Below are 27,187 nucleotides of genomic sequence, written 5' to 3'. Positions count from 1 at the left end.
GCTCTCTGGCGGAGCTCCTTGTAGACCAGAGCTGTCGGCTGAAACACCAGTAAGCTGGGGCATCAGGAATGAAGCTTCATGGAAAAGCTGTGCAGAGTAGCAGAACAGAGGTTGGCGGACCCCGGAGGGTGCCATGCCTGCTGTGGGACCTCCAGCCCGAGACCTGCTATGGGAGTTCAAGCCGAGCGTGGCCTGCCTGCTTTGAGACTGCAGAGAGAGAGATCCTCATACAGTCCAGGCACACCTTTGGTTACAGCCTGACATGCCCCTAGGTCTGTTCTGGCAGCCAGCCTTGCTGGAAGTAATCACAAGAAATCCAGTTAGAGGTCATCTGTTGAGAAAACTCAGTCCTGTCTGTACCTCCCACCCCAATCCTGGCCTGGGTCCCCCACCCCGGAGGCTGAAGGGTCCCTGCCCAAGGGAGGGGTTCAGGGAGAAGACAAGTCAGGTCAACTTTTCCCCACTCAGGCTGGGAGTGGAGTGTCACCTCCAGGTGGCACACTTGGGTCACATCACCAGGAGAGTGGCGCAGAGGACTGGGCCGTGGGTGTTTCTAGCTGGAGCTAGTGTGGGATATGGAAGGAGGCACAAAGTGTGGTGGTGGACAGGAGCACAGGCACAGCCTGCTCCTCTGGAAGAATGTCAGGACGAACTATGTTCTGCAGACAGGCAGATAATGGCAACCTACTATGAACACAGAGGACAACCTAGGACCCCTATGCAAAGAAAATGTGTTCTTCTGGGAGGCTAGCTCTTTGTGGCTTCTGACACCCAGGTGGACACAGGACTCAGGACATCAAGGAGGTAAGAGTGGCTGGAGGCGGACAGACCTGTGTTCCTATGCCAGCTCTACCCTAGATCAGCTGTGTTGTCTGATCAGGTCCTTCCACCTCTCTGTGCCCCAGCTCCCTTGAGTGTGCAAGGCGGACTGATACTAAGTCTTTCCTTGGAGTTTTTATCCAGGTGCAGGGAGATCTAGTGCTTTGCCAGTGCTTGGCACATAGTAAGTGCCCAAAAAACAGGGGCTGTCGCCTTCACTCAGTTCTGCAGGGAGTCCCGAGCAGAGGAGCTCTGAACACTCTGCTGGCCCCCAGAGGTGGTGGGGAGACTCCTAACAGCAGCACCTGGCCAGCTCCTTAATTCATCGGCAGCATCCAAATATAATCACTGGGGACTCACTGCAGCTGCACAGTCCATGTCCCGGAGGTACGATTTCAGAAAGGAACACCCCAGAAGAGCCCAGCAGATCCCCCTCTTATCACGCCCTGATGTCCACGTCATGTGCTCACAGCTATGCAGCTAAGCCTGACACGGTAGGTGGTGTGGTGCACCTTCTCCCTCACAGATCCCAGAAACGCTCCATGCAATGGCAGGCTGAGCTCCTCAGGGCTGCCTTTGTTGGTGTGACCGGGAGACCTGGTCTGCTGTGTCCTGCAAGTGAGGGCGTGTTCCTAACAGCAGGGCATGGGGATTTCCAGATAGACCCATATTCTTCGGCCTCCTCAAATATCCTAAGAGGATGTTCACTCTGCCTCTACCACTGAAGGACACAGATCTGTCCTCAACTGCCAACAAGGAACCTGTCTGTTGTTCATTACTTTCTCAAAAGCTCGTATTTTTTTTCCTCTCAAAGATTTGCTTGGTAAGATTTTTTACGCTTGAAATGTTTCCCCACCTGAAGGTCATGGTCCTAAGCACTCTGCTGGGCCTCTACAGCACTTTTGTATGAACCAGAAAATTCACCACCTCCAGGAGGATGAGCTCCACAGAGCTGCCTCTCTGGGGGAACATGGGCCCAGGGGTGCACAGCTTAGAAAAGTGGACACCTCTTCCTTAGGGTAGCAATGCTCCAGAGCTCATAGCCAGATGAGCAGAGCAGAGGATGGTCTTCGGCTCTATGTGTCCCCACAGCCAACCACACTTGTGCAGTGTACAACCTGCAGAACTGCATGGAAGAGGTTTCAAGTAGTTCCCAATCAATGGCCTACAGACCCCTAGGGAAGGGGGTGAGCGAATCATTGCAAGACTGCATCATGAAAAGTAATATGCTCCACACATGGTACTAGTGCTACCTGGCACTACCTGGCTGGCACTGTACTACATAATTCATATATACACTAACTCATTCACTCCTGAATATCCTAGGTAGTGAGACTGATTAAAATCCCCATTTCAGTTAAGGAAAATGAGGCACTGGAGGTCATAAAGCTGCAAATTATACTATTTTTTCAAATATATTTGGATGCTCTTGTGAATCAAAATATCGACTACTTTTACATATCTACTGAGTGCATATTAAGCATATTGAGTCAAACTGATTTAAAAGGCTACCACTTGAATCCATAGAATGCTCTCATGATTTTTCTGACAAAATATTTAAATACAGCATTGTACTCATAAAGGTCTAATAAGCTTGACCCTCATTGTAAAAGAAATGGTAGACTCAACTGGCCTGGTCATTCTACATGTTGTGCTTGAGTAAAGCCAGAATGATAGAAAGCCAAGTTCATGGGCTACATCATTTTGGCTGAAACATGTCACAGCACAGGCCTACATCAGGGGCACTGTAAGAAATGGTCCCAGGAACTGTCACTGTATTTACTGCTGAAAGATATTATGAAGGATGATGTGTCTTATAAATACACAGATGACGAAAACCGCAGGAAAGATGTCTCAGTACCCGGGACAGCTCCAATCCTCCTAAACTGTTCTCTGACCACTGAAGGGAGACTCTAATTTCCTTTTTTCTGTTTGCTTGGGAACTTGATGCCAGTTTTGTGTCTTGTCACTTTAGCTAGGTGCACAAAGCCTTAGACATGAATTTTGGTGCACGCTTACCCTGGCTTTATTCTTTAGTTTCCTCCTTTACTGACCTCTTGGCAGTGGGGACACCTCTTAAAAAAAAACAAACTTCCCCCAGGTAATCCTACAGTGCAGTGCAGCCTGGAGTCAGAAGCACTGCTTTATCCACATCATGGTATCAGTGAATTTTTGAGCTAGAAGTTACTTTAGAAATCTTGGGCCAATCTCTTTGAAAGAACTCAAGGCCCAGGTATAGATTCGGCTGTAATCCCAAGCTGTCAGGTCTGGTTGCAAGTATAATGGAGACAGAACTCAGGCTTCCATCCAGCTGGGACTTTGTCCACTACCCCATGCTGTTCTGACAAGTACTTTGAGATGCTTCTGCCTCGCCTCTCCTTCTGGCTTAAGAACCTTGCGTGTCAGGAAAGCAGTGAACAGAGTTGTCTCCAAGGCACAACAGAACAGAAGAACATTCAATTCCAAATGGCTAGCCCCACCAAGCATCTCTGAGGACCTGGGGCCAAGACCATGCCGGTAATCATGCTGGCGCCTCCTCGCACGACAGAGCACACATCCTTTGACAGTGGATCACACAGCCCTCCGTAAAAGGCCAACCGGGCCAAGGATGATGCCATCTATATGCGAAGGAACCCAAAACAAAACCAAGCCTTCCTTGGAATGAGGAATTCTCCCATGTCCAGAGAGTCTCCAGATGTGCAGGTAGCCTGCATTTGGTTGGAGGGGCCAGCATGTTCTCTGGAACCAGACCGCCAGGTTTCAATCCCAGCCATGCTACTGCCCAGCGTGTGGGCTTGGATGGACTGCCTACGTCTGTGCCTCAGTTTAAAGTGGGAGAATTATCATCTCAACAGGCCACGGTGAGGATTAAAGAAATGAACATATGAGGATGGTGCCTGTTGCATATATCCGGGCAATGCGGGGAGGGGTACCAGGAAGCAAGCTCTAATCCCACCCTCCTGCCTCTTCTGCTCACCCTCTGCACAGAGGGCACCCCGCCCGGGGTAGAGAGCACCTGCCACCACTCACAGATGTTTGCCAAGCAGGAAGCTTAAGGCAAAATCTCTTTTTAAAAATAGGCCTTTTAAATCTGCTTCTTTTTGATGTTCTAGCACGTGGGTTGTAAAATATCAGATTTATTTTTAACCTCTCAAGTTAACTTCAGAAGTCAGCAAAGCCAACACAGGGCCCAACGGCTGGAAACCAAGGGATGCGGCGGCCAGGCAGTGTGTGGGGCTCCTGGCGGGGAGTCCCTCCAACTAAACTGGGAAGTTTTGACTCTACAAATATCTTCCATGGTCCTTTGTCAATGGCCACAATAACAACAATAATAATATACCTAGGTCCTCCCTGGACTTGGCGTTTTTCAAATGGCCAATTCTTCCCGCTCCTGTCCCCTGGGCATTGTCATCGCGGGATGAGCAGGGGGGCAGGTACCCAGTGTCTCCCAGCCCCACACTGAGCTTCCCCACTAAGGATCCCAGCCACCAAGACACCCTGTGGAACTCACACAGGGAACACCAACACCCAGGACAGCACTTCTTCCTGGAAAGTCCAGTCTTTCACAAAAGCAGAGATGCAGGAACATTTTACTATGCTCTGGGCACTGCTTCTGGGCTGCTGTCTGGGGCAGGTGGTTTAGGTATAAAATGGCTTATTTATGTTCTTGTCCCTACTGGGGTTACGTGAAGCTTCCCAACTGTCTCAGCGAGAACAGACGCGATACAATGGCGTGACCTCCGGGGCCATGCCTGCTGACTCTAACTCGAATTCCGTCTCCATGCTACGCAGCCTGCTCCCGCATTCTTTGTGCTCTCTCCCTCTCCTTTCCTTTCTCAGGAAGCACCTGAAGCCCTCGAGGGCACTGCAGAAGCCTCCTCCTCTGGTTATCTTGCCACCCTGCATGAGCAAAGTGGCCGTGAGCCTGCTTTCAAGGCTGGGAACCCATCTTGGCAAGGACAAGGCCCAGGGAAGCGCTCACAGTTTAATGATGTTGGGGGTAAACAAACAAACAAACAAACAAAAAAACCAACCTAGTATCATCCTCTTTCTGGCTGTGGGATCAGAGAAAAGGCAGCTGGAATGCTGACTCTAGAATTTTCTAATTCTGTGACCTCAGCCCAGTACGTGATATCCCAGATCCACCATTTCCTCATCTGTGAAGTGACCTCACAAAGCCACTGGGGACCAAAGGAGAGTGAACATAAAATGCCTGTCACAGGGCACGGCATGTGGGGGTACGCAGGATGTCATTGGGGGTGAAATGCTGTTGGCCACACTGGCAGAAGACTGTCCCCTTGTAACACAGCATCAACGTGCGTCGGACTCATCCTCTGCTTGCCGTGCCTAACAGAGCACCAGCAGTGGTCAAGCGCCAGATAAATTTCCTAGGAGGAGGATGAAGGAAGACCGGCCACTGGAGCCACCAAAGAGCGGGCGCACACGCCTGTGTGCACAGAGGCCGACCGGCCACTGGAGCCACCAAAGAGCGGGCGCACACGCCTGTGTGCACAGAGGCCGACCGGCCACTGGAGCCACCAAAGAGCGGGCGCACACGCCTGTGTGCACAGAGGCCGACCGGCCACTGGAGCCACCAAAGAGCGGGCGCACACGCCTGTGTGCACAGAGGCCGACCGGCCACTGGAGCCACCAAAGAGCGGGCGCACACGCCTGTGTGCACAGAGGCCGACCGGCCACTGGAGCCACCAAAGAGCGGGCGTACACGCCTGTGTGCACAGAGGCCTGCCTCATCTTTCCAACCTGGTCGTGGGTCCCCAGTGTCCTGTGCTTGGTTTGAATTCCCTGCAGTGCCCTGCACATACTCCACACTCACAGGGACCTGACCAGTGAGCTGTCACTTGTGTGACTGGTGGAGAAGGTGGCCAGGGTAGGAAAAGGAAGAAGCAGGAACAGAAGAGTGGTAAGCACTTCCTGAGCTCCCCAGGGCAACCAGACCCTTGGTGCATGTTCAATCACTTGCTTGTCTTATAGCCCTAGCAGCCCCATTTTGTGGATAAGAAAACTGAGGATCAGAGCGGGAAATCAAGTCACTTCACTTTAAAGCAACAGCAGAGCTGAATTTGAATTAGAATCTTTCTGATTCCAAAGCAAGTCTTCTTCCCACCACACAGCACAACAGAGGCAGAAGAGCAGAGTGTGGGCTTTAGAGCCGGACTGATGGGGTTCGGATCGCAGCCTTGCCACTGTTGCCCAAGTGACCCTCACCTGTGAATAGAGGAGGAGGACACTATTTCCCTTCTGGGGCTGCTGTGAGGATTAAACAGGCTAAGAGAGACGAAGCACTAGGACGGTGCCTGGTGCTCAACGAGCCCTCCCCAAACGTCCACTCTCATTACCACCCCAGGCTGCCTCCACCGGGGCAGGAAACCATGACCCTGGGTGAGTGTAGCCACTTCCTCTCGCTGCTGCCACAAATTACCATTAAGTCAGCAATATAAATCTATGGAAACACTACAAACCTTCTGACCTTACAGTTCTGGAGGTCAGAAGTCTCAACGGGTCAGAGCAGGGCTGTGTTCCTCCTCAAGGCTCCAGCAGGGAACCCCGGTCCTGCCTGTTCTAGCTCCCAGAGATGCCAGCGTCCTTGGCTCACGGCCCTGCCTCACGCCAACCTCTGCCACCACCTCTCTTCCAAATCTGACCCTCTCGCCTCCCTCCCAGAAGCATCCTTGTGAATATATGGGGTCTGCGCAAATAATCGGGGCTCATCTCCCCATCACAAGACCCTTCACTCCATCACCTCTGCTAGGTTCCACTTGCATGTGAGGTCACACAGTCACAGGCCTCGGGGATCACAATGCAAACATCTTGGCGGGGGTGGGCATTACTCTGTCTGCCATAGTCGGTGGCCGTTCTTGCTGACTGCGGTGACACCCTCAGGACAACTGTGCTTCCTCAGGTCCCTGGTGCACGCAGTTCCCTGGGGAGTTCTCTCAAACATGCCTCCAAGGGTGTCCCCCACCCCGGGTAGGGAGCTCCGGCTGCTGACCTGATCATCGATTTTCCGCTGCAACTGGACCACCTTGTTCTCCATGCCCACGTTGAGGCGTTTCAGGTGCTCTGCGGAGCGGGCCTCGATCTTGAGGGCCTTCAGCGCCTGCTTGGCCTTGAGCATCCGGAAGGCACACTGGATGACGATGGCCGCGCCCCGCAGTCGCCGAAAGCGCCTGCGTGCCATCCAGCCCCGCACGTGCTTCTGGAGGACAGTGGCCTTATGCTCCATGAGGACCTGGTGGGGGACAAGCAAACACCTGCTGGGTTTACACGGCAGGAAGAGCGGAGGCTCCTGCATGGCCCAGAGGAAGGGAGAGCCAAGGCCGGCCTGGGTTTTAGGAGATAAATAGAAAATACGCCTCCCTAAGACAGAAGGCTTTGGGGGTCATTTGTGGTAAAAACCAGTTTTAATGAAGTTCTGTAGCAGTCCACATACCTGCAGAGAATCAGCTGTTGAACTCTTGTTTTTAGTTTGTTTTCTGTTTTACTGGTCAGGGAACCACAGGGTTAAAAACCCCCAAGCTGGAGGGGCTGAGATGAACCGTGCTGATAACGCCCCATTCAGCAGATTCTGATCCCCCGCCTGGTAACACTGAGCCAGAGAGACGAATGGGATTCTCTAGTCAGAGCCCATTAATGAGCCACAGACTTAGAGTTAACAAACTTGGCTTGGCAATCTTGTTCCTATGAGGTTAAAGATCGCTCGGAAAGCAAAAGCATCACTGCTGTGTCCACATCACTATGTCAACACAGCACTTTATGTTATTTTATTTTACCCCGCAAAATAAATGTTCGTGGCATAAATGAATAAACGAGCAGACATGCCCAGTATGTCGGCTCTAGGGGAGCGCCAGGGTTCAAACCTTGTGACCCCCACGTGTCGCCTGCCCCTTCCCTGATGACATCACACAGAAGTCACCGATCTCCCAGGAAAGCTCACAGAATGGGCCCCACTGACGAGGGTGTGCCCTACCCTGCTGTCTGACCACGTTTGGTTTTTCATGTTCCCTTCAGTGTTTGAGTTTTATTTAGAAAATCAAGCCTCCTCTGATCACAGAAGAGAGAAATGTTCCTTTTAGGAGCAAAGCGTATTTTTGACATTTCCTTCGAATCCATCGTCCCTCTCAGCTTTGAGCGTCAGCTGTATGGGGGTGAGACGGCAGGATGGATATGCCCCGAGTCCTTCAGCTTCACTGGAATAATGGCCTGGCACGGAGGCCAGGGTCCCCCCCCCCTGACCTCACCTCACCAAGCTTAGGCTCCTAACTCATCGAATGAGGGGGTTAAACCTGATGATGCCCACTATCGCCCCCTGCTCTCACGTCTGAATGAGTCCAACACAGGTCACTAGGCTCTGCCACTGGCTGACCGAGTGCCCCTGGGCAGGTGACAGCTTCCCCAAGCAGCTCAGCTGTTCAAGGGGCACAATGATGTGCACCCATCCTATCCATGATGGTTATGGTCACACCTGGACTTGACTGGTCTCAGGGGGCCCAGATTAAACACTCCTCTGTGTGTGTCTGTGGGGGTGTTTCTAGAGGAGAGGAGCGTTTGAGTCAGTGCACTCCCCTCTCCAAGGTAGCAAGGCATCATCTCTCAGGGCCTGAGGAGAACAAAGGGCAGAGGAAGGAGGAATTCGTTCCTTTTCTCCTGCCTCGCTGCTTGAATTAGGACATCGCATCTCATTTTTTCCTGCCCTCGGACAGAGATTCACACCATCCACTCCCTGGGTCTTAGGTCTTCAGACTTGGAGTGTATGACATCCCTGGCTTGCCTGGACCTCCAGCTGGTGGACGGCCGACTGTGGGACTTCCCGGCCTCCATAACTGTGGGGAATTTCCTGAGAAGCTCCACATATGTACACACACACACACACACGCACACACACTCGCACGTCTCCTATGGGTTCCATGTCTCTGGAAAACCCTAATACAACACACCTCATGGCTGGAAGCAAAGGTGTGAAATCACTTAGAAGAAAGTTAGGAGCAGCCTACAAATGTTCGTAGTGGTGACAATCTATTTGCTGCTGCTTTAGTTCTCTTTTTAAAAAAGATCTTATTTACGTATTTTTCAGAGTAAGCCAGCAGGAGCATGAGTGGGGAGATGGGCAGAAGGAGCAGCAGACTCCCAGAGGAAGATCCCAGGACCCGGGGGTCAGGACACTTGGCCGACCGAGCCCCCCAGGTGCCTGTGGCGCTGGTCCTCAGCCGACCGCCTGCAAGTCCCCCAGGCGGCTACCCACCTGCCGGTAGCTTCTCCGCACCAGCATGCTGCGGGTGAAGGCCTGGATGATGACAGCGGCCCTGCGCACCCTCTGGTAGGCCAGGCGGGTCCTCCGCATGCGGTACTGCTTCTGGAACACGATGGCCGCTCGGGTCCTCCGCAGCTGCTCTGCTAGCCTGGGGAGGGAGAGGACGGGCGGGCCCCACTGAGGCAGGCCTCATGGCCCTTTGAACTCGAGCCTCTCCCCATTCAGCCCCGCCAGCTGGAAACACTCTGACAGGATGCAGCGACACCACGGCCCCTGAAGCTCAGGCTCTCGACAGCAGAACGAGCCTCCTCCATGTGGTCTCAGGAGTCGGAGTGTGACCAGCTCCATGATCCCCATCTGCTCCCTCACCTGCCACGAGCCCCTCACTCCAACCTGGGCAGCCCCTGATGACACTTTGTGTTTAGGCTTCTCTCTGTCCCCCATGTCCCCACGAGCCATGAGTTGAAAGCTAGAAAAGCCCTCCAAAATCATCTAGCAGAGATCCCGAGGAGGAAGGAGCCCCCCAGCTGCACCCTGCTTGCTAAAGGGAGTTGGTGCTGGGCCGGGGCGCTGGGTCAGGGCATTGGGCTCGGGCTGGGCCGGGGCACGGGGCTGGGGCGCTAGGCTGGGGTGCTGGGCCAGGGCACTGGGCTGGGGTACCGGGCTTGGGCTAGGCCGGGCCGCTGGACTGGCATCCAGGCTCCGCCCCTGGGTAGTTGTAGGTGTTCAGACAAGTCACACCCTCAGCACCGGCTCCACTGAACGACTCTTGAACAGGACCTCCAGAGATCTTTCCAGCTCTCATTACCAAATTGGCAAGGTGTGTGGAAACCAGTGCTACAAATCATGACGGAGAGTGGAAGCCCTGAAAGGCAGAATTTGTCTCTTTTCCTAAACGATTCCCTTGGGATTTAGGCAAAGGGGAAATGGTGGCTTTGTGGCAAGTGCAGCCAGTCCTAGGTGAGTGCTGGCAGGATGGAGACAGACTGGGCAACCAAGAGTCTTGGAACTAGACTTACTCCCTCAGGTGAGAAGGGCACGGGACACAGGTGCCCAGCTCCTGGGAGAAAGCCAGGGTGCAGACAGAACCACTCTAATTAGGCGGAGAGAGGCCAACCAGCTAAGCCTCCCCACCCTCCCTCCCCCACTCTGCTCTCCAGATGTGCCCTCGCTCAGCTCACCTGCGGGCCAGGTGTCCTCGGCAGAACCTCTGCAGAGTTAAGGTAGCCGCCTTCAACCTGCGGTATTTCACCTTCTGTAGCCAGCCGCGGACCGTCTTCTGGATCATGATGGTGGCTGCCCGGAACTTGTCTGCGCGAAGCTTCTCTAGGTAGGCCACCTGGCCTGCCCGGAAGAAGATCTTGGTGCGGCCAAACTGGAACTTGTCGGGATCCTTTACGAGGCAGGGAGGGGAGCACCAGTGAGGCAACACACCCTACCACCTGGGTTCTTCGGGGCAGAATTCCCTGCCAGAGCTCGTGTACCCCTGCTCTTGGATGCACGCTCACTCTTAGCATCCACTGAGCAGGCTAAGTCCCTTCTGTTAGACTCAGGGTGCTAAGGTGTCCAGGGCGCAGCAGGGAGCAAAAATCCTGCACTTAAGCAACTGACATCATGGTAAGAGCAGAAGACAGCAAAGGCTGAGTAAGTTTTCAGGGAGTGGTGAAGATTATGAAGACAATAAAACTGGGACTTTATAGGTGGGATGGGGATGTTTAAAATGGATAATCCAGGAAGGCATTTCTCTGGAAATGATATCTGAACAAAAACCTGAATAAACTCAAGGAGGCAACCTCAGGAAAATGTAGAAGAAGAAAGTTTCAGAAGATGAGCAAAGCATATGCAAATGTCCTGTGGCAGCCGAAAGCGAGGTGTGTTTGAGGAACAGGACAGCCGGGGTGGTTAAACGTGGGGGAAATGAGGGAGGCTGGCAGGAGAAGCTAATCGCCAGAGGCCTTGCAGGCCACAGCACACAACTGAGATGCAGAGCCCCTGGTGGTGCTCTGAGCATGGAAATAACCTGCTCGGGTCATTTAAAAAAGATTATCCTCAAACAACCACCCTGTTGTATGCATAATTCCAGATTGCAAATAACCTTCCAAATTTTTGATTTCAGACTATTTTGAGATATTTTTGACATATAATTACTGTCTTAATTATATTTATTTAGGTTCAAATTAATTACCCTTCCTCGTGCTCAGCCCCATGGATAAGGAACGATGGCCCAGCCGTGTGTTCATGCACAAGCCTGGGACAGAACCCTTGAGAGTTGACCCACTGTAACTGTGTTCCTTTTGTAAATAAACTTCCTACTTTTATTCACTGGCATGGAGACCATAAGGAAGAAGGAGCTGAGGTCTAAAGAAAACACACACACAGGAACATGCTTCAGGTTGACCAATGGCTCTGCACTAATGCTGAATCACTACTCTGTACGGGCTCATTGCACCAGGACGATGGGGCTGCCTAAGCTGTCTCTGATGGTCAACTTCACAGCCAGGCCGCAGGTGAAGCTGGGAGGGGCAAGGTGTGGACCTGGCTCTCATCCCTGCCTCTGCTCAGGGCCGTGCACCTAAAGGGCCCCAGCAGATGCTGTGAGGAACAGGGCTGGATCAGGGTGGGAAGCCTCCAGGCAGCCAAGGTCCTGCCCTCCTCACCGCCCTGCTGGCAGGGCCACTTCTCTGTGGAGCAGGGCCGGGGAGCAACGGGTGGGCAGCTCCACCCTCACAGAACAAAGCCTGGCCGCTCGGGCTTCCACTGTGCCAAGGCCGGGGGAGCCTGGTGCACCCCGGGAACCAGAGTACACACGTTTATTTCCTAGTCTGGAAAAGCCACCAGGAAGGGTGTGATCTGGTCGCGAAGCCACTGTTTTCACAAATAAGGATCCTTCTGAAAGTTCCACCACGACAACTGGTCACCATTAGCCCGATTGTCACGCATGCTCAGTGCCTACGTCTTGAGCATACGCCCCACCCCGGATCTGCTTGCTCTAACCCCGAGAATGTGCAGACTCCACTACTCATGTACCAGGCCATCAGGGCTCCTTTCCCGAGAAGCTTCTCCCACAATCCCAGACTGAAGGAGAAAGGAATCTCAGCAACCGTCCCAAGCCACCCTTTTTATTTCACAGATGGTAAAACCAGCGTCTGCAGTGGTGAAGCGACTTGTTCAAGGTCTCGCCGGAAATACCGAGCCCCAGGAGTCCTGGGCAGCCGTCTCTCACGGCGCTAGGCCCCTTTTGTGACCAAGTCTGGTCTTCACACACTCACGGACAGAGTTCCCTGTGCTCCCGGGGTTCCCTGGAAGTCCTTGCTAGTAAGACTCTGCTCCCCCGTCATGATCAAGCTTCAGGTCCCCACGATCGGATTCCCTCCAGCGAGGTCTACAATCGCATCCGGGATCAGTGGTCCCGGAGGGCAGGTGCACGCGTTGTGCTCTTCCTCTGGGGGCCTCCCATCCACCACTCCAGGTCAGAGCACATTTAGGGATGCGATACATCACCAGTGGGCTTAAAGAACCAACTCAACGCTGAGGATGAAGGCTGTTCGCACAGCCCCTGCAGGAGGAGACCAGCCCTCATGAACCACCCCACAAAGCAGCCCCCGGGTCCCCTCCCACGGACGAGGCTGTAGGCACCTGCTGCCCGGCCCCCACATCACCAGCTTCTTTCCTAACGACTGTGTTCTAAAAGGCACTGGCACTTGCTTGGGGCTGGCAGGGGCCCTTCTAGGCTGCCGTGTGGCTTCACCATAGCAGCACTGATGACTAGAAGACATGGCCCTGTAAAGGGGTGGGGGAAACAGATGAAATATAAGGTCTGTGGAGAAGTCCTGAAGCACTGATCCTGAGTCCTTCTCCAGGAAGGATAATTACGTGCGGTGACATTCATCTCTTAGACTGGCTCAAGGGGCACGGCGACCCAGAGTAGTTTGGGGTGGGGGGGTGTGTTGAGTCTGTGTACGTGTAACACCTTGAGCAATCTTTACCAGCGTTTTACTCCTTAGTTCCCTCATCTGTAAAATGGGGGAAATGATGCCTGTATCTTCCTCATGAGGCACTGTGAGGATTAGCTGAGGCAGGTACGTGAAGCAGTCAGGAAAGTGACTCCTGGGTGCTTCATAACCACGAGCCACTACTGTCAGGCGACAGTCATGACGGGCCCACCTAGCGTGTCACCCACGGAGCCACCAGCATGAACGCAGAGCCCCTGTGAGAGCCAGTAATGGCACCAGGAACACACAGACAACAGGATCCCTGCCATTTCAGGATTCCCAGTCCAGGGAAACGACAAACTCTTGATTGCAAGACAAGGGGACAGATGCAGGGATAGCACAGAGTGAGCACTGTTGGCCCATAAAGGTAGGGGTCACAGACTCCACCTGGGAGGTCAGAACCGGCTTCACAGACCAGAAGGCATGCTAAGAGCCCTGCTGGGAAGGAGGAAAGAACCTAGGCAGAGCAACAGAAGAGGGAAGGAGACAGCACACGTTCATGTAACTTTTCATTAGGGAATTCACTTAGTTCTTCCATTCTACAAACGTTCCTTCTGTGTTGGGCTTGGTGCTTCCAGCTAGGGGCTGGGGGCATTAACACAAGGATTGTCCTTGGCAATAAAGGATCTATGTGTCTCCAAACAGGGCACCATGCCCCAGGCTTCCGGTGAGCCGTAGGCTACCGGTAGTTCAGTCTCAGGAAGCCCTAAGGTATACGTGGATTTTCTACTGCAGTGGGATGGGGGTAGCGGTACCCCCAATGCCCACATTGTCTGTGGGTGAGCTGTACTGGGAATTTGCCATTTTTTGGATGTAGTTCTCTCCATTACACGACCTTCTGAAAGGGAAGGAGTTTGTCGTACCCTTTACTGAGACCACCCGGGCCATGTCCTGCGGCAACCCCGGAATATGGTGGAGCTGGTATTTCAGATCTGTCCCGCCAGGAGTCCACAAAGGAGCTCCAGAATCAAGACTCAGGTTTGAGTTCGGGTTGTTGTAACTGCAGCCTTTGCCTTATTTACAACAAGCGTCTGGGGGAAGGTCTGAGGCCAGTTAGGCAGTGAGAAGATACGAGAAGTGCACCTGTTTTCCCAACCGCTGAGGAAAGCTGTGCCTGGGCTACAGACTGGAGCCCCTGGGCAGCTGCGTGGTGTGGGCAGGGGCAAGGCGGGCAGATCTACAGAGCCTCGGGCTCTGGAGAAGCCAGAGTCCTGGGCCAGCAGCAAACCGCAAGGGGTTGTGCAAACATTTTTTATTTTCTACATGTGCAGAGATGTGAAAAAAGGTATGAAGTACTCTATACACATGAAGGAACTTCTCTTCTACAGTTGCTGATGTTGGGAAACAGACAAACATCTCAAACATTTTTAAGAGGAAGGATGAAGACCAGAGCACACTGTTAAGCCCCCACTTCCCAGTTCTCTGGGCATTCCGGGTAAGCCTCCAGGGTCAAGCCTAGCTCACCTTGATGAGGTTCTCCAAGACAGACCTGCAGATGGCCTTTTTGTCTGTGTTGCCGAGCTCTCTCTTCTTGACCAGCACTCGATACCGGTTGAAGAAGTCATGGTAAGCCCACCTGGAGGGAAAGCAGGTGCATCAGGCACGTGTCTTGCCTCTCAGCCACACAAGGGCCTCCGGCCGTCACAGACCGTGCCCGCCCCATGGGGTCACAACTTCTGGCACAAAGCTGTTCTCAGAGCAAAAAACATTCCAGGGCCTTGTCTTCCTCCAGTCCCTCTGAGAATTTCAGTGTGTGGCTGAATTACACGATCACGAGTGGAAGAGAGAAAGGGAGGCTTCTGCAGATCGCTCTGGAAGGACTGACCGGAGGCAGAACAACTTAGAGGGCTTCTGCCCACGCAGACGCAGGGGCGCTCCACTACCCTGCTGGAGGAGGAAACTTGCCGGGAAGGCAGCCTGGTTTTTAAATGTTGGTTTTGTCTTACGACATTAATATTTCTCATGGAAAACTTCAAAAAATGCAGAAAAGTAAACATTAGCTGATAAAAAGCGATATTCTAACCCTAAGCAACAACGCTGTTCACACAGTCTGGCATACCTTAGAAGGAACCCTTTTTCTCCCCAAAGTTATTTCCCTTAGGAGTCCCCCCCATTCATTAGAGAAATATGAACCTGCTGTGAAGGAAATGTTCAGCAACTCACATCAAGAAATAAATAAAAATTGAAGAGCTCCTCTAGTCCCACTACCTTTCAGTAAGTGTGCTCTGGTAGGTTCTGGAAGGGAATCTTCCAGAAGGCCTTAGGTCTGTCCCTTGGACTCTGAGGAGAACTCTACTTAAACAAATGCAAGCTTTTCAATGAGTGAAAAGTTCTAGAAAGGGGTCCAGCCCCTTTCCCTTCATACAGATGTTCACGCTCTCTCTCCTGGCTCCTGACCTGGGGTCGGGGGAGGCTCACAACTGCCTCAGGTCAGCGCACATTCTATTCCCGCACTATGCTGCTCTATGGAACCTCAGCTCCCAATCCAGACCCCTGTGACGGGGAAGCCGGCCCTCCAGCCCTCCCCTCACCCCATTCTGCGTCCTCAGCAGAGGTGCCCCATCAGGCCCCGCTCACCCCTTTGGAAGCACCAGGAGGTGCGGCACACAGCCTGTCCCCAGGCACACGTGCGGTCCTCGTCGCCCACTTAAAAACCCGTGAGATGCTGCTTCAAGGTTGTGCATCTACCACTTACCATCACCTGGGGCCTCGCAGAGTGACGGTCTCTCATTTTAAAATACTAACTGGGAGTAAATGGATTGAACCCCTTCTCCCGGAGCATGTTTGCCTTTATGGGGGGGGGTCCTCTAGAAATTTCATCCAAAAAACTAAGCACTGGGGAGTATTAGGTAGTCCTGGGTGGGGGGGCACACCACGTGCCCGGGAGGCCGGTTCTTCCAGACTGCCTCTCCTTGTGCTCCACAGCCACCCGCCAGTGTGGGCCTCGGGTCCCCCTTCCCTCCCAGGCTGTTCTCAGTGCCCTGCCCAGACTGGGCTCCTGCCTCTCCGCCACCTCGGTGACCACTTCCCTTGGTTTGGTGGAAATTTCTAACCTAGCGATGGGTGTCAGAGCGGGGAGCATAAGAGCAAGTGACAACAAGCATTCTCACTTTTTTCCACAGTGTAAGATGGTTGTTTAGAAGTTATGCTTTCTTTTCTAACCAGCTTTACCGAGATAACTCACATACCATAAAATTGACTTTTAATCTGGAAAACAGACTTTCTATATCTCTAAAGTCATGCAACCATACCGAGTACTGCATTCCAGAATATTCTCATAATCCCCCACCAAACTCCCAGGCCCATTATCAGTCACTCCCCATTCTCCCCTTAGACCCTGGGGACCACTCATATCCTTCGTTTCTATGCTTCTTACCTTTTAATTAATCCTGTCACACAGGTAATGGCAGCCTCTATTCTGCTCAGAGCTGACTGGGCATTACATGGTCCCGCTCCCAGGCTCCCCGTGATGTGCTCAGGCACCTTCGGGAGGAGGGTAGAGAAGCGCTGGGAGCCCCCAAGGCCTCTGTTCCATGGCCTGGGAAAGAGTCCCTTTACCCACTGTGCTCCTGTGGCTTCCTGCCCCTCCAGTTGTGGGGAGACTATGAACCAAACCCACTGAATTCCCGGCCATCTCTAATAGGTGGCTTTAGGAAATGGAAACATTGAAGGTTATCTGCCCAGCTGAAGGCTGCTTCCATTATTCCAGTCATGTGCGATAAATGTCAAGAAAACTCCTGAGGTTGGACGGTCTTAATTTTGTAGGCTTGGGAGCAGAGCGAGAGGTGATAAGCCACACATCAGATGTGTGTTCTGTTTTTAAGGCACGGGAAGGCTACCGGGTTTCTCCAGAGCTCTTTCTGCCCCAACCCCCGAGCCTTAAACACAGGCCATTCTCTCCACTGATACTTCCACGTTGGGTAAGATGCAAACAGAATGCCGGACACTGATAAAGGGCTTTGCAGGGTCCAAGTCTTCTCGGTCCTCATGCCCAGCCGTCCACCAGTGGCTCCACCAAGCCACTGTTCCTGCCCGCTCAGGGAGGCGTGGGCTCTCCCCCGAAGGCCGCTCAGCACTTTCTGGGTGACTTTCCCAGGGCATCTCCCCTCCCTGCGATAGTTATTTGTGTACTTGTCTTATTTCTCCCAACGAGTTTGCAATTTCTCCGGGGGAAATAATCAGAGCAGCATTTAGCTGGGCTAAAAACCTTAAATGGTTCTAATTTGAAGACTTCTTACTGCTGACAGTTCCAGAACTCAGGGAGGTTACGGGCTCAAGGAAACAAGACAGTAGGGAGATGCGACGGCACACATCCAGGCAGGTCCAGAACAAGCTTGGGGTACAGAAGCACGGAGGCCTCCTCCGACACGGCCCGGCCGTGTGACCTCAGGCAAGTCTTGGACTCGTCCCATGTGGAGCTGTCTGAAATGGAGAGACCACCCCCCACCTCACAAAGTACCTCCTGCATGGTGGGAGCTGAGGAGTTCAGGCATGTGGAGTGCTTAGAAAGCTCCTCCCCCACCCCCATCCTAGTGACCCTCCCTTCCTGCCTGATCCCCGCCCCTTTGCTTACAAAGGCTTCACTCCTCCTGGGTAGTACTGAGGCAGGAGGAAGGCAGCCGCAGAAGCCAAGCCATCCGCTGCGGGGACAGGGGCGGGCTCTCCCTCTGGAGCCACCCAAGGAGCACAAGGCCAGCATGGAGTGTCCTTCAGCTGAGGGCCCAGAATCAAATGGGGATTCTCTTTTCTGTGGGCCTCTGTGCATTGAGAGAGAAAGACCTTGCAGGAAAGGCCCCATCACTTGTGAAGAAAAACCTCCCAAGTGAAGCTAATCAGATTTTGTGATTGTTTTTCAAAAAAAACTGAATTTCTTCACAGAACTTCCTGATTTGGTAGGGATATCTGGATGGAGATTTTTAGTGGCCACGTAAAAATTGGGGAAGAGCCCTGTATAGGACCACAACATGTCCAGGACTCCCCCTGAAAAAAATCCACGACCACAAATCTCTCCCTCCCGGAGCATTTTAATGATTCCCGTTTCCCTGTGGGATACAGAGCTTTATGCCTTCTCTAAAAACTAGCTTTCGTACATGTGTTAGCTTCTCTGCTCGACTCTAGCCTCCTCTGGCTGGGCTAGGATATATTTTTAAACTTCTCAGCACCTAACACGGTTTCTTCCTACATAGTTACTTACATTTTAAAAGAATGGGTGTTTTCCTGACCAATAAAGAGGTTGGAATCCCAATGTTAGACCTTTTCATTCTACTAGTGTTTCTCAAAAAGGACACTATTGGCTTTGGGGGAGGACGATCCTTTTGTGCTCCAACGGACAAAGAGCCTCTTCAGACCATTCCTTACCACACCATTGCTTGGGATACGCAAACCTGTTTGCAAATATCTGCAGAATGTTTCCTATAGAACATAGTTCTAGTCCGAAAACCACCATCTTGAGACCAACCAACCATGCCTGCCATCCTCCTCCATAGTCGAAGTCCGCTGCTTCTGTTCGTGCTTTCCATCCTCCTCAGGTGGCCCTGGACAGGTCCTCTCCCACTTACACTATGGCTGTGTGATTCACTGGCCTGGACAGGTCTTTTAAGCCAGTCCTAGGCCTGGCTGCTCCTCCGTTCCATATCACATTAGCAGTGGGAGAAGAGGTCCCATTCTTAGTCTGTTACAGGCCCCAGCTGTGGCCTCAGCCCTGGGCTACATGGAGTCCCAGCGGCCCCAGGGACAGAATGCACTCAGCGCCACTCTCCCTGGATTTGGACTCCCAGGCAAGGGCTTGGCCAAATGTCCTGGACTTCAGTGCCATGTTTCCTGTGGAAACAAGGCCTGCATGACCCCGGCCAGCTAGGGAGATGTACCCCACACCCAGCTGTGAGGTAAAAGCTCAGGGCCTAGGATCGCTCCTGGTGAGAATGGGGAGATCAGAGAAAGAGAGGCAAGGTTGGAAAGGTGCTTCCTTACAACAAGCTCCTCAGGCTCGAGACAGCATGTGGTGAGCACAGCTGCTGTGAGTGTGGAGCAAACACAGTAGGGTGATGTTCCAGTCGACTAAGTTGCTATCTAGAGCCCCATAATGGACATAACCATCTGCATGTAGGAACATTCTAGAGAACATGCCTCCCTGAGCGGTCCTCAGTGGATGGCTGTGAACAGATGGAGAACAAAGTGATCGCACTGTGTACTTCCCTTCTCTTGAATAGATTCCCTCATGCAGGATTGGCTGGAAAAACAAACTCTAAGAGTCCCCAGGAAGAACCCTTCAGGATGGCAGGTCAGATTATCACGAGGATGAAAACAGCGAGCAAGTTTGCAATCTATCCGATAAGCAACTAGTATCTTGAAAATATAAAAAACTCCTATAGCACCAAAGGGACAAATAACCTGGTTAAAAAAATGGACCAAAAAAAAAAAAAAACCTGAATACATTTCTTCAGAGAGGATATACTAATAGCCAACAAGCCCACAAAAAGACGCACAACATCATTGATCATCCAGGAAATACAACCAAAATCAAAATGGGATACCACTTGACACCCTCTAGAATGGCTCTAAGGAAACAGACAATAACAAATGTTGGCAAGAATGTATAGAAACAAGAAACCACATCCATTGCTGGTGGAAACATAAAATGGTGCAACCATGGGAGTAACTGTCTGGCAGGTCCTCAAAAGGGTAAACAGAGTCACCATGCCAGCCAGCATTCCCACTCCCAGATATGTCATCAAGAGAAAGAAAAATGCATGTTCACACAAAAATACACACCTGGATCTTCAGAAAAGCATGATTCATACCTGCCCCAAAGCGGAAAATAACCCAAATGTCCATTGATTGATGGATAAAACCCAGTGTATCCTCGCAACAGGATGGTATTAGGCAACATAAAAAAATAAAGTTCTGGTACGTGTTAAAACTGGGATAACATAAAAGCCACTTATCATAGGCTTCCACTGGTTTGAAATGTCCAGAGTAGACAAATTTATAAAGAGAAAGTCCGTGGTTGCCAGGGCTGGGAGAAGAGGGAAAGAGGCCGTGACCACTAACAGGAACAGGGTTTCTCTCCCGGGTGATAAAACACTCTGCAATTGGTAGTCATGGTTGCACGATGCTGGGAACACAATGAAAACCACTCTAGGATTGCCTACTTTAAAAGAATATTTTTATCATACATAAATTATATCTCATTTTTTAAAAGTCAGTGTGATGAGCAAATGAGATTTGGGGAGGGCCTTTGTAAGGCAGTGCATGAAACCTGGACTCATCCCCGATCCCGCGGAGGGGTTCCCAGCGCAAACGCGGCAGGGTGTGTGCCCACCATTCACATCACTGCTGATTAGCCTCTACTTGCCTTCCCTGCTGTCCCCACGTACGTCCTGGGAAACACAGCCTCAGAGTCAGAGGTGGCCCCGGTCTGAAGGTCGCTAAGCTTTGCTGCCGAGGGAGGGAAACCTAATTCTTCCCCACTGGCTCGGAGCTGGAACCGAGTTACAAAGTGAGGAGCAGAAATCCTCCGTGTTGGCACTGCCCAGAGACAGCCACGGGGCTGCAGCTGACCCGCGGCCCACAGTCTCCTCCAACTGAGAGTTGCAAGGCAAGGCGCGTGTGCAGGTCAGCTGCCTGGTGGCTGTGACGCGCAGCCCCGCCAAGGACCCCGGGGCAGACTCCAGCCCGAGGGAGAGCGCACCGCCCTCGGGCACAAGAGCCACAATGAAGGGCTGTGAGATCGCAGGGCAAGAACGATTTTGCTCCAAAGTAAGCTCTGCGTTACTGGCTTGGTGGGGTTTTTAACAACAAGGCAAGTGACGATGGGTCTTTAGTCCTGACTAAATGGGCAGGTGGACCGAGCAACCTCTCCAGACTCCACCCTCCTTCTACGGTCCTGTGTTTTGTCTACATGGCGGCCGAGGGATGGAGGCTGGCAAGTGATAAGTTTTTTCGGACCGTGCTGTTGAGTTTTTCTGAGGTAAAGAGGAGAGCATGGAAGATTTAGGCATCTAGTTTTTACATATAAACCTTGCATACTCAAGTTGTCCTCCTACAACATGTGTGTTGTGGTTAAATGGAGTTTGCTTCACAAATCCTCTGGGACACAAAGCTGCGTTGAACACACCCCCCTGTCCCCCACCCCCCACAGGAGACCGAGCATGGCACAGGCACAGAACACAGGTCAGGGGTGCAGCCGGGAGCCGGGTGATGGTGACAGTCACGGTGGCCCAGCGGCTCTTCCCAGACACCGCATTCAGCACGGTGCTTTCTGTGTGTGCTAACAGCCATATTTCTTAGCCACTGCAGCGCATTTCAAATGGAATGATACATTTTCATTTTCAATCAGACTCACAGAGAGCCACAATTCTTAGGCAGATAAAAATAGACAAGCATAGAGCCTGACAGTGGGACGAGGGGTCTCCAGAGAGCTGCCACTGGCTGGCCAATCTGTGTGCGTCCTCCCGGGCTGGCCGTGCTTGGGGGGCACTGGGCACGTGTTCGCTTCAGAATGGGGCTAAGTGTCCTGCGCCTAGGGCATCAGAGACTGGATGCAGAAACTTGGCCTGAAATCTCGGCTGCAAAGGGCTGGCCTCTGCATGGGTTCCCGGGGAAGCGGCCTCCAGGCATTTCATCGTGAGTCCCTAGGATCCCGGGCCATGCATTCTTCCTCTTTGCCATCTTCTTCCCTGGAAAGAGTTGGCATGTGCCCTTTGGCCACTTAAGTTGGAGAAATGTAGAAAAATGTTCTGAGTGGTAGTCCCTCCTCCTCAAAGAAGCCACTTGAGTTTCGTTGGGCAATAGCTCTGCAAAATCGTGTTACTTAACAAGCTAAATCAAGTGAAATCACGTTGCTGTCTGGAGTCCTAGCACCATGGAGGCGAATTCTTTCTGAGATGAGCCCCCAGCCTGCTCAGGCCCATAAGGGATCCCACAGGTCTCCCAAAGTCAGGCTAACAAAATGGGTGCTTGGCTCTACATTCTGAGGTTACGCTTTTGTTAGCTTCAAAAGCTAACACCTTGATGGGTACAGAGTAGCTGTACCACCTTGCCTGGTTTATCCCCAGATACAGCAGACACCCCAGCCTCCGGGACAAAGCAGTAAGGGAGAGGTTCAAGTGGTGAGCTCCCTCCAAATGGTTACCGTGACTGGCAGGTGCAGACGGGCAATGTGTCACAAGATCATGGGCGAGGTAGCTGTGCTCCCAGCCCTCTCCCCACTGCTCAGTTTTCAGAGAAAGGCCACCCTACGTGTGTGGCTCTAGGAGAGGGGATTCGCATCAAAATGAAACAATATGGAGGACTCAGCTCTACCACAACACCAACAAAAGTGCCATAAAACTGTGCCGCCTCTTTCTGAAAGAGAACACTTCAAATGGCCATTTGGGGAGGGAATCCTCCCTCTGAGGCCTCGGCAAAATCTGCTAAGACAGCAGAGGTAAGGCAGCACTCTGGACCCAAGCCCAAATGTGTAAATCATAGCATTAGGTAACATTTTCTGTGGAGCAGAAAATACCAGGTTTTTTTTTCCTTCCCTCCCTACACTCGCCACAATACTTGCAATTATGAAAACAAAAGGTATAGATGCCCTTGTGATTAGGTGCTAGAAAGAGGGGTGAATCGATCAGGGCGGCAGAAGGACACTCATCGGCTGCCCCACAGGACATTGAGTCTGCGGACGCGTCAGCGTTGCCGGCGGTGACGGAGTCAGGTGGAACGCACGGCAGGAAAGGCCATTTCCCATGTAGGTCTAAGGACCTGGAGGCAGTGTGCTCTCTCGGCAGCCAAGGCAGAGGAGGTCTGAATGAGGACACAAGCCAGTCTGGCCCGCTAAAACTAGGAGACGGAATAGGAAGAACGAATGAGGACGGACGGGCAGAGAAGGTCTCTTCCCAGATCGCTGGGCAGGAGACGTTATCGTCCCTTCTGTGCCTGCACGCGGAGCTGCTTCCGGGCTGGTGGAATCCGCCCACCGCCTCCCCGTCCACCCAAAGCCTCCTCTCCCGCTTCGAGGTCCATCTCAAACCTCACCTCCTCCAGGAAGCCACATTTCCTTCCAGACTTGGCCTAATTCTTTGCTGCTCTGTTTTAGGTTTTTATCCCTTGTCCTGGACTGTGAACTCCTGATAGGCTGAGGTCATGACTTAGATCCTTGATTCCCTCCCGGCCATCGGCACAGAGCCAGAAGCTCCACGGGAAAGGAGTGGAGCAGGTGGCCGGGTGAACAGGAGAGACATGGAGGCAAGAATACTTCCTCATTCTGTAGCAGCTCAGGGAACACCATGGGAGTGAAATCCTGTCCCCCTTCCTCTTCCTCCGACAGAGGATTCTGTACCACAGCAACAAACTGGCAGGAACGTGGGTAGGACGTGCGGTCACTGATTTCACAGCGAGGCTGTGAGCAAGTCGGGTGGGTGAGTCCGAGATGACAGAGAGGCCCAGGGACCCTTCCCAGAAGCACAGTCTAGAGCTCATTGCATCAGACCCCGGCTCCTGGCTTTTGCTTGATGGTCTCCAAGACAAGAGGTTCACACCCTCTGCAAAGCACTTGTCTTTCAAACAACTCATTGTGTTCAAAGTTCTCAATAAACAGGGGCTCCTTACATCCCGGGATGGAGTCCCAGGGTCTCAGCTGCCCTAGAATAGCTCATTTTCCCATGCTTCCCTCCTTTCCTCTCCCCTGCCGTGGCATGGTCCCAATGTTCGGGCCTCCTGCCTGCCACGCCCCCCAGGAGCATCAGTGAGAGATAGAGAGGAGCACCTGGGCTCCTCCGCTCACCCGGAGTCTCTGTGCTGCGCAGCACAGTTATGGCTGCGCGGACCCATGATCCCCGAGGTTCTTGCACAAGGACCCTCAACAGCTGAACGTGGGACATCTTAGTAATTCTTAGACCAACCTTTTCAATTCCTTGGAGAACTCTGGAAAGCACTTTTGAGGTGACCAGACACAACAGGTTTTCACAAAAACAAAGCTAAACATTTATGGTAAAGGCCTGTTTAACCCCATAACTGTATCCATAAGGATGCAGTTTCTTGCTTGTATCTAAGTGAGTGATAAACACATTATCGAATGGTTAAGTGCCTAGCATGGAGTGGGGGACTTTAGAAGCCTTACTTCACTATGACCACCTGTGATGGAGCTACTCAGTGATAAGGGAACCCAGGCTTGGAGATGGACTCGTTTGAGGTCGCCCAGCCAAGGAGACTGAAGCTCTCTGCACAAGCCACGCCAGACTCCAAAGGCCAAGGGTTCAACCACAGGCTCCTCCGGTTCTGGCCCAGGCCTCGCACCATTGGGCAGTCTGCGCCTCCATGTACCGGCCGGAGCCGGCAGGGTGCAGTCTTACTCCAAGCCTCAGGTCTGGGAGCAGGCAGAAAAGCCTACCCTTGCTCTTCACCCCCCTGAACCCTGTGTGGATGGCGCCTCTCAACAACGCGAGCAGTCGGGTGCTCGGCAACAAGCACACAGCTGGGCAGAGGAAGGGGGTTCTAAGGCCTCACTCCACCACAGTGACCTTGAGCAGTTCACTTCCTTCCGTGGGCCTCATCAGCAAAGGCGTGTTTCACACCCTGACGCACCATGTCTATATATAAAGCTGAAGGGAGGTCGCGCCCCGATGCCTTTTCCCACCGCAAACTGCCGTCTTCAAGGTTCCGTGCTGGGTCATTTCACTACATAAACAAGATGCCGCTCATGACCCGTTACGGTCATTTCCTGACCCACTGATGGCTGCAAAGCGGTTCTGAGAACCAGCGGACTGAAGACGGTAGACTAAAGACCCTTTTGTGGGGAGGCCAACAGATAGGTGAGCCAGAGCAGGAGTAGAGCCTGGCTGCCTGGGGAGCACGCTTTATAAAGCAGCGGCCAGGCAGCTCCCTAAGGCCCTTGCCACACTTGTAAGCTGTCTGAACCACATCTGATCTGAGCGCTGTGTCTGGAGCAGCCACGGAGGGTTGATCCGATTGGCTAGACCACAGTGCCTCGAACTCCAGACAGACCTGCTGCGCCCATGGCCTGAACCCGTCCCCTCAGTCAAAACACTGGTGCTGGGCCCCGCAGGGCAAAGAGAAGGCAGGCAGAGCCCTCGCCCGGGAAGGGCAAGCAGGGCTCACCTCCTTCATGGAGCCGTCGGCGATCTGTGGTCAGACCCGAGGGTGGGAAAAGGAGATGGAGCCCAGGACACTCCCTGTCTTTCTTCTAAGCGGGGAGAGGCATGGTTCAAAGCAAACTGAAGAGTCTTCCTCTGGGGCCAGAGCGCACTGTGGGGAAGGATGCTCCAACCTGCTGGGTGTGGGAAAGCTGCCTGGAGGTTCCAGATCAGTGGTAGATCTTGTACCCTTCGGGTCAAATGCAAACTCCTAATTCCAGCACTGACTCCCCTCCCAGGTCTAGCATTTGGGAGCTGTTGACGGTTACGTTGTTTCGCGGTCATTACCTGCTGCTAGGAAGGCATTCCTCCACTGCAGTGGCCAAGCTCCCGCTGGAGATGGCAGGGAGCCGGAGGGAGGCCTGGCCCACTCGTCTGCCTCCCCGCTTCCGGCTCCCTCCACCTCCTGGCACACACAGGGCTTCCAAGGACAGGGGCTGCTACACTGGCTCTGCTCAGCTCAGCTCCAGCTCACGGCAGAAGACGCCTAGACTGTGAGATGCTCGTACGCGGTACGACCTCACGAGAGCTCGCAGGTCGCCATCCACACCTCCCTCCTACTGCAGGCAAGCCTCTAGAAAGGATCCAGGACTGACATGGCTTCAACAGGCTCTAGGTAGCTCGAGGACTCATCCGCAGTGCAAGTTAGATCTTGATAGTGGTTTTTAAATTCAAGACTATACGTTCCAGGGCACCTGGGTGGCTCAGTGGGTTAAAGCCTCTGCTTTCGGCTCAGGTCATGATCCCAGGGTCCTAGGATCGAGCTCCACATCGGGCTCTCTGCTCAGCGGGGAGCCTGCTTCCACCTCTCTCTCTGCCTACTTGTGATCTCTGTCAAATGAATAAATAAAATCTTAAAAAAAAAAAAAGACTATACGTTCCATCATGGATTTGATTCTATTTTAAAAGGTCTAGGGGTCCATTAACAAACGGACAGATAAACAAAAAGCTGTCTACATGTACAATGGGATAGTATTCAACCTCAGAAAGGAATGAGCCATGCTACATGGGGGAGCCTTAAAGACACCAGACTAGGTGAAAGAAGCTGGTCCCCACCACTGTAGGATTCCACACAGACGAGGGCTGCAGCGTCGTCAAAAACAGAGACCAAGGAGAATGATGGCTGCCAGCCGCTGGAGGGGGAAGGAATCGGGGATTTAGTGTTTAATGCACACAGAGTTTCAGTCTTGCAAGATGAAAAGAGTTCTGGAGATGGGTGCACAAATACGAACATACTTACCACCAAACGGTGCACTTCAAAATGGTTCTGACAGGGAATAGGTGTATTTAAAAAAAAAAAAAAAAAGTAAAGGGCACAAGGTGTGAGTAAAGGAGAAATCCCTTTTGCAGCTCTAGCTGGCTCCTCGCCCAGACCGGTGCCAATCTGAAATGGGAAAAGCTTCCCCAGAGGATGCCGCCGCGGACTTCCAGGCTTCTCAGGTCAAAAGGACGTTCTCCCCTCTGTCAGCATCCTGCGTGGGCCCTCACGCAGGATGGGTCTCTGGCTGACAGCGTGTAAACAGGTTCCCTGGGGAACCAGGCTCGGGTTGCCTCAGGAGGGCATTACCTGGACGGGTAGCCGGCCGCGCTGATTCGGATGGTCTCCAGCACCCCGCACGCCCGAAGCTGCTGCACCGCTCTCTTTGGGTCAAAGCTGCAAACACAGTAAGACAAGCTGTGAGTGGCCGTGCTGGCAAAGAAATAGAACTGGAGAGGGACAGATGACTTCTTCCTGCGCAGAGACACAGACCATCATGCACCTCGAGCACAAGGTCGGGGGCCAAGCACTGACTAAAACACAATGACTGGCAGGCGTGCGAGCCATATCAGCACCCTGGTCCTGTGCGCATTTGTGTTCTCAGCTGGGATACGTCATCGTCTTTGTGGCGTGACTGAATTCTGTCTAGCTTCCAAGCCCCAAGCCTCCTCCCCAGGGTCTTCCCTTATTATCTGTACTGATGGGGGTATCT

At 52.7% G+C, this 27,187-nt stretch overlaps 1 protein-coding gene across 5 annotated transcripts in view; it reads right to left on the bottom strand.

Annotated features, from left to right (window-relative positions):
• The window catches only part of MYO5B (myosin VB), a 339,234-nt gene that overhangs the window by 55,121 nt on the left and 256,926 nt on the right, over positions 1-27,187 (bottom strand). For all 5 annotated transcript variants that reach the window (XM_032310014.1, XM_032310013.1, XM_032310011.1 and 2 more), the window contains 5 exons: positions 26,785-26,871; positions 14,545-14,656; positions 10,270-10,481; positions 9,080-9,236; positions 6,830-7,069 (listed from right to left, as the gene is read on the bottom strand). In XM_032310014.1, the coding sequence (XP_032165905.1) occupies positions 6,830-7,069; positions 9,080-9,236; positions 10,270-10,481; positions 14,545-14,656; positions 26,785-26,871 (808 nt within the window). The remainder of the gene's footprint in view (positions 1-6,829; positions 7,070-9,079; positions 9,237-10,269; positions 10,482-14,544; positions 14,657-26,784; positions 26,872-27,187) is intronic.

The sequence above is a fragment of the Mustela erminea genome, chromosome 13 (genome assembly GCF_009829155.1).
Source record: "Mustela erminea isolate mMusErm1 chromosome 13, mMusErm1.Pri, whole genome shotgun sequence".
Taxonomy (NCBI): Eukaryota; Metazoa; Chordata; class Mammalia; order Carnivora; family Mustelidae; genus Mustela; species Mustela erminea.
This window is presented reverse-complemented; position numbering and strand designations above follow the sequence as displayed.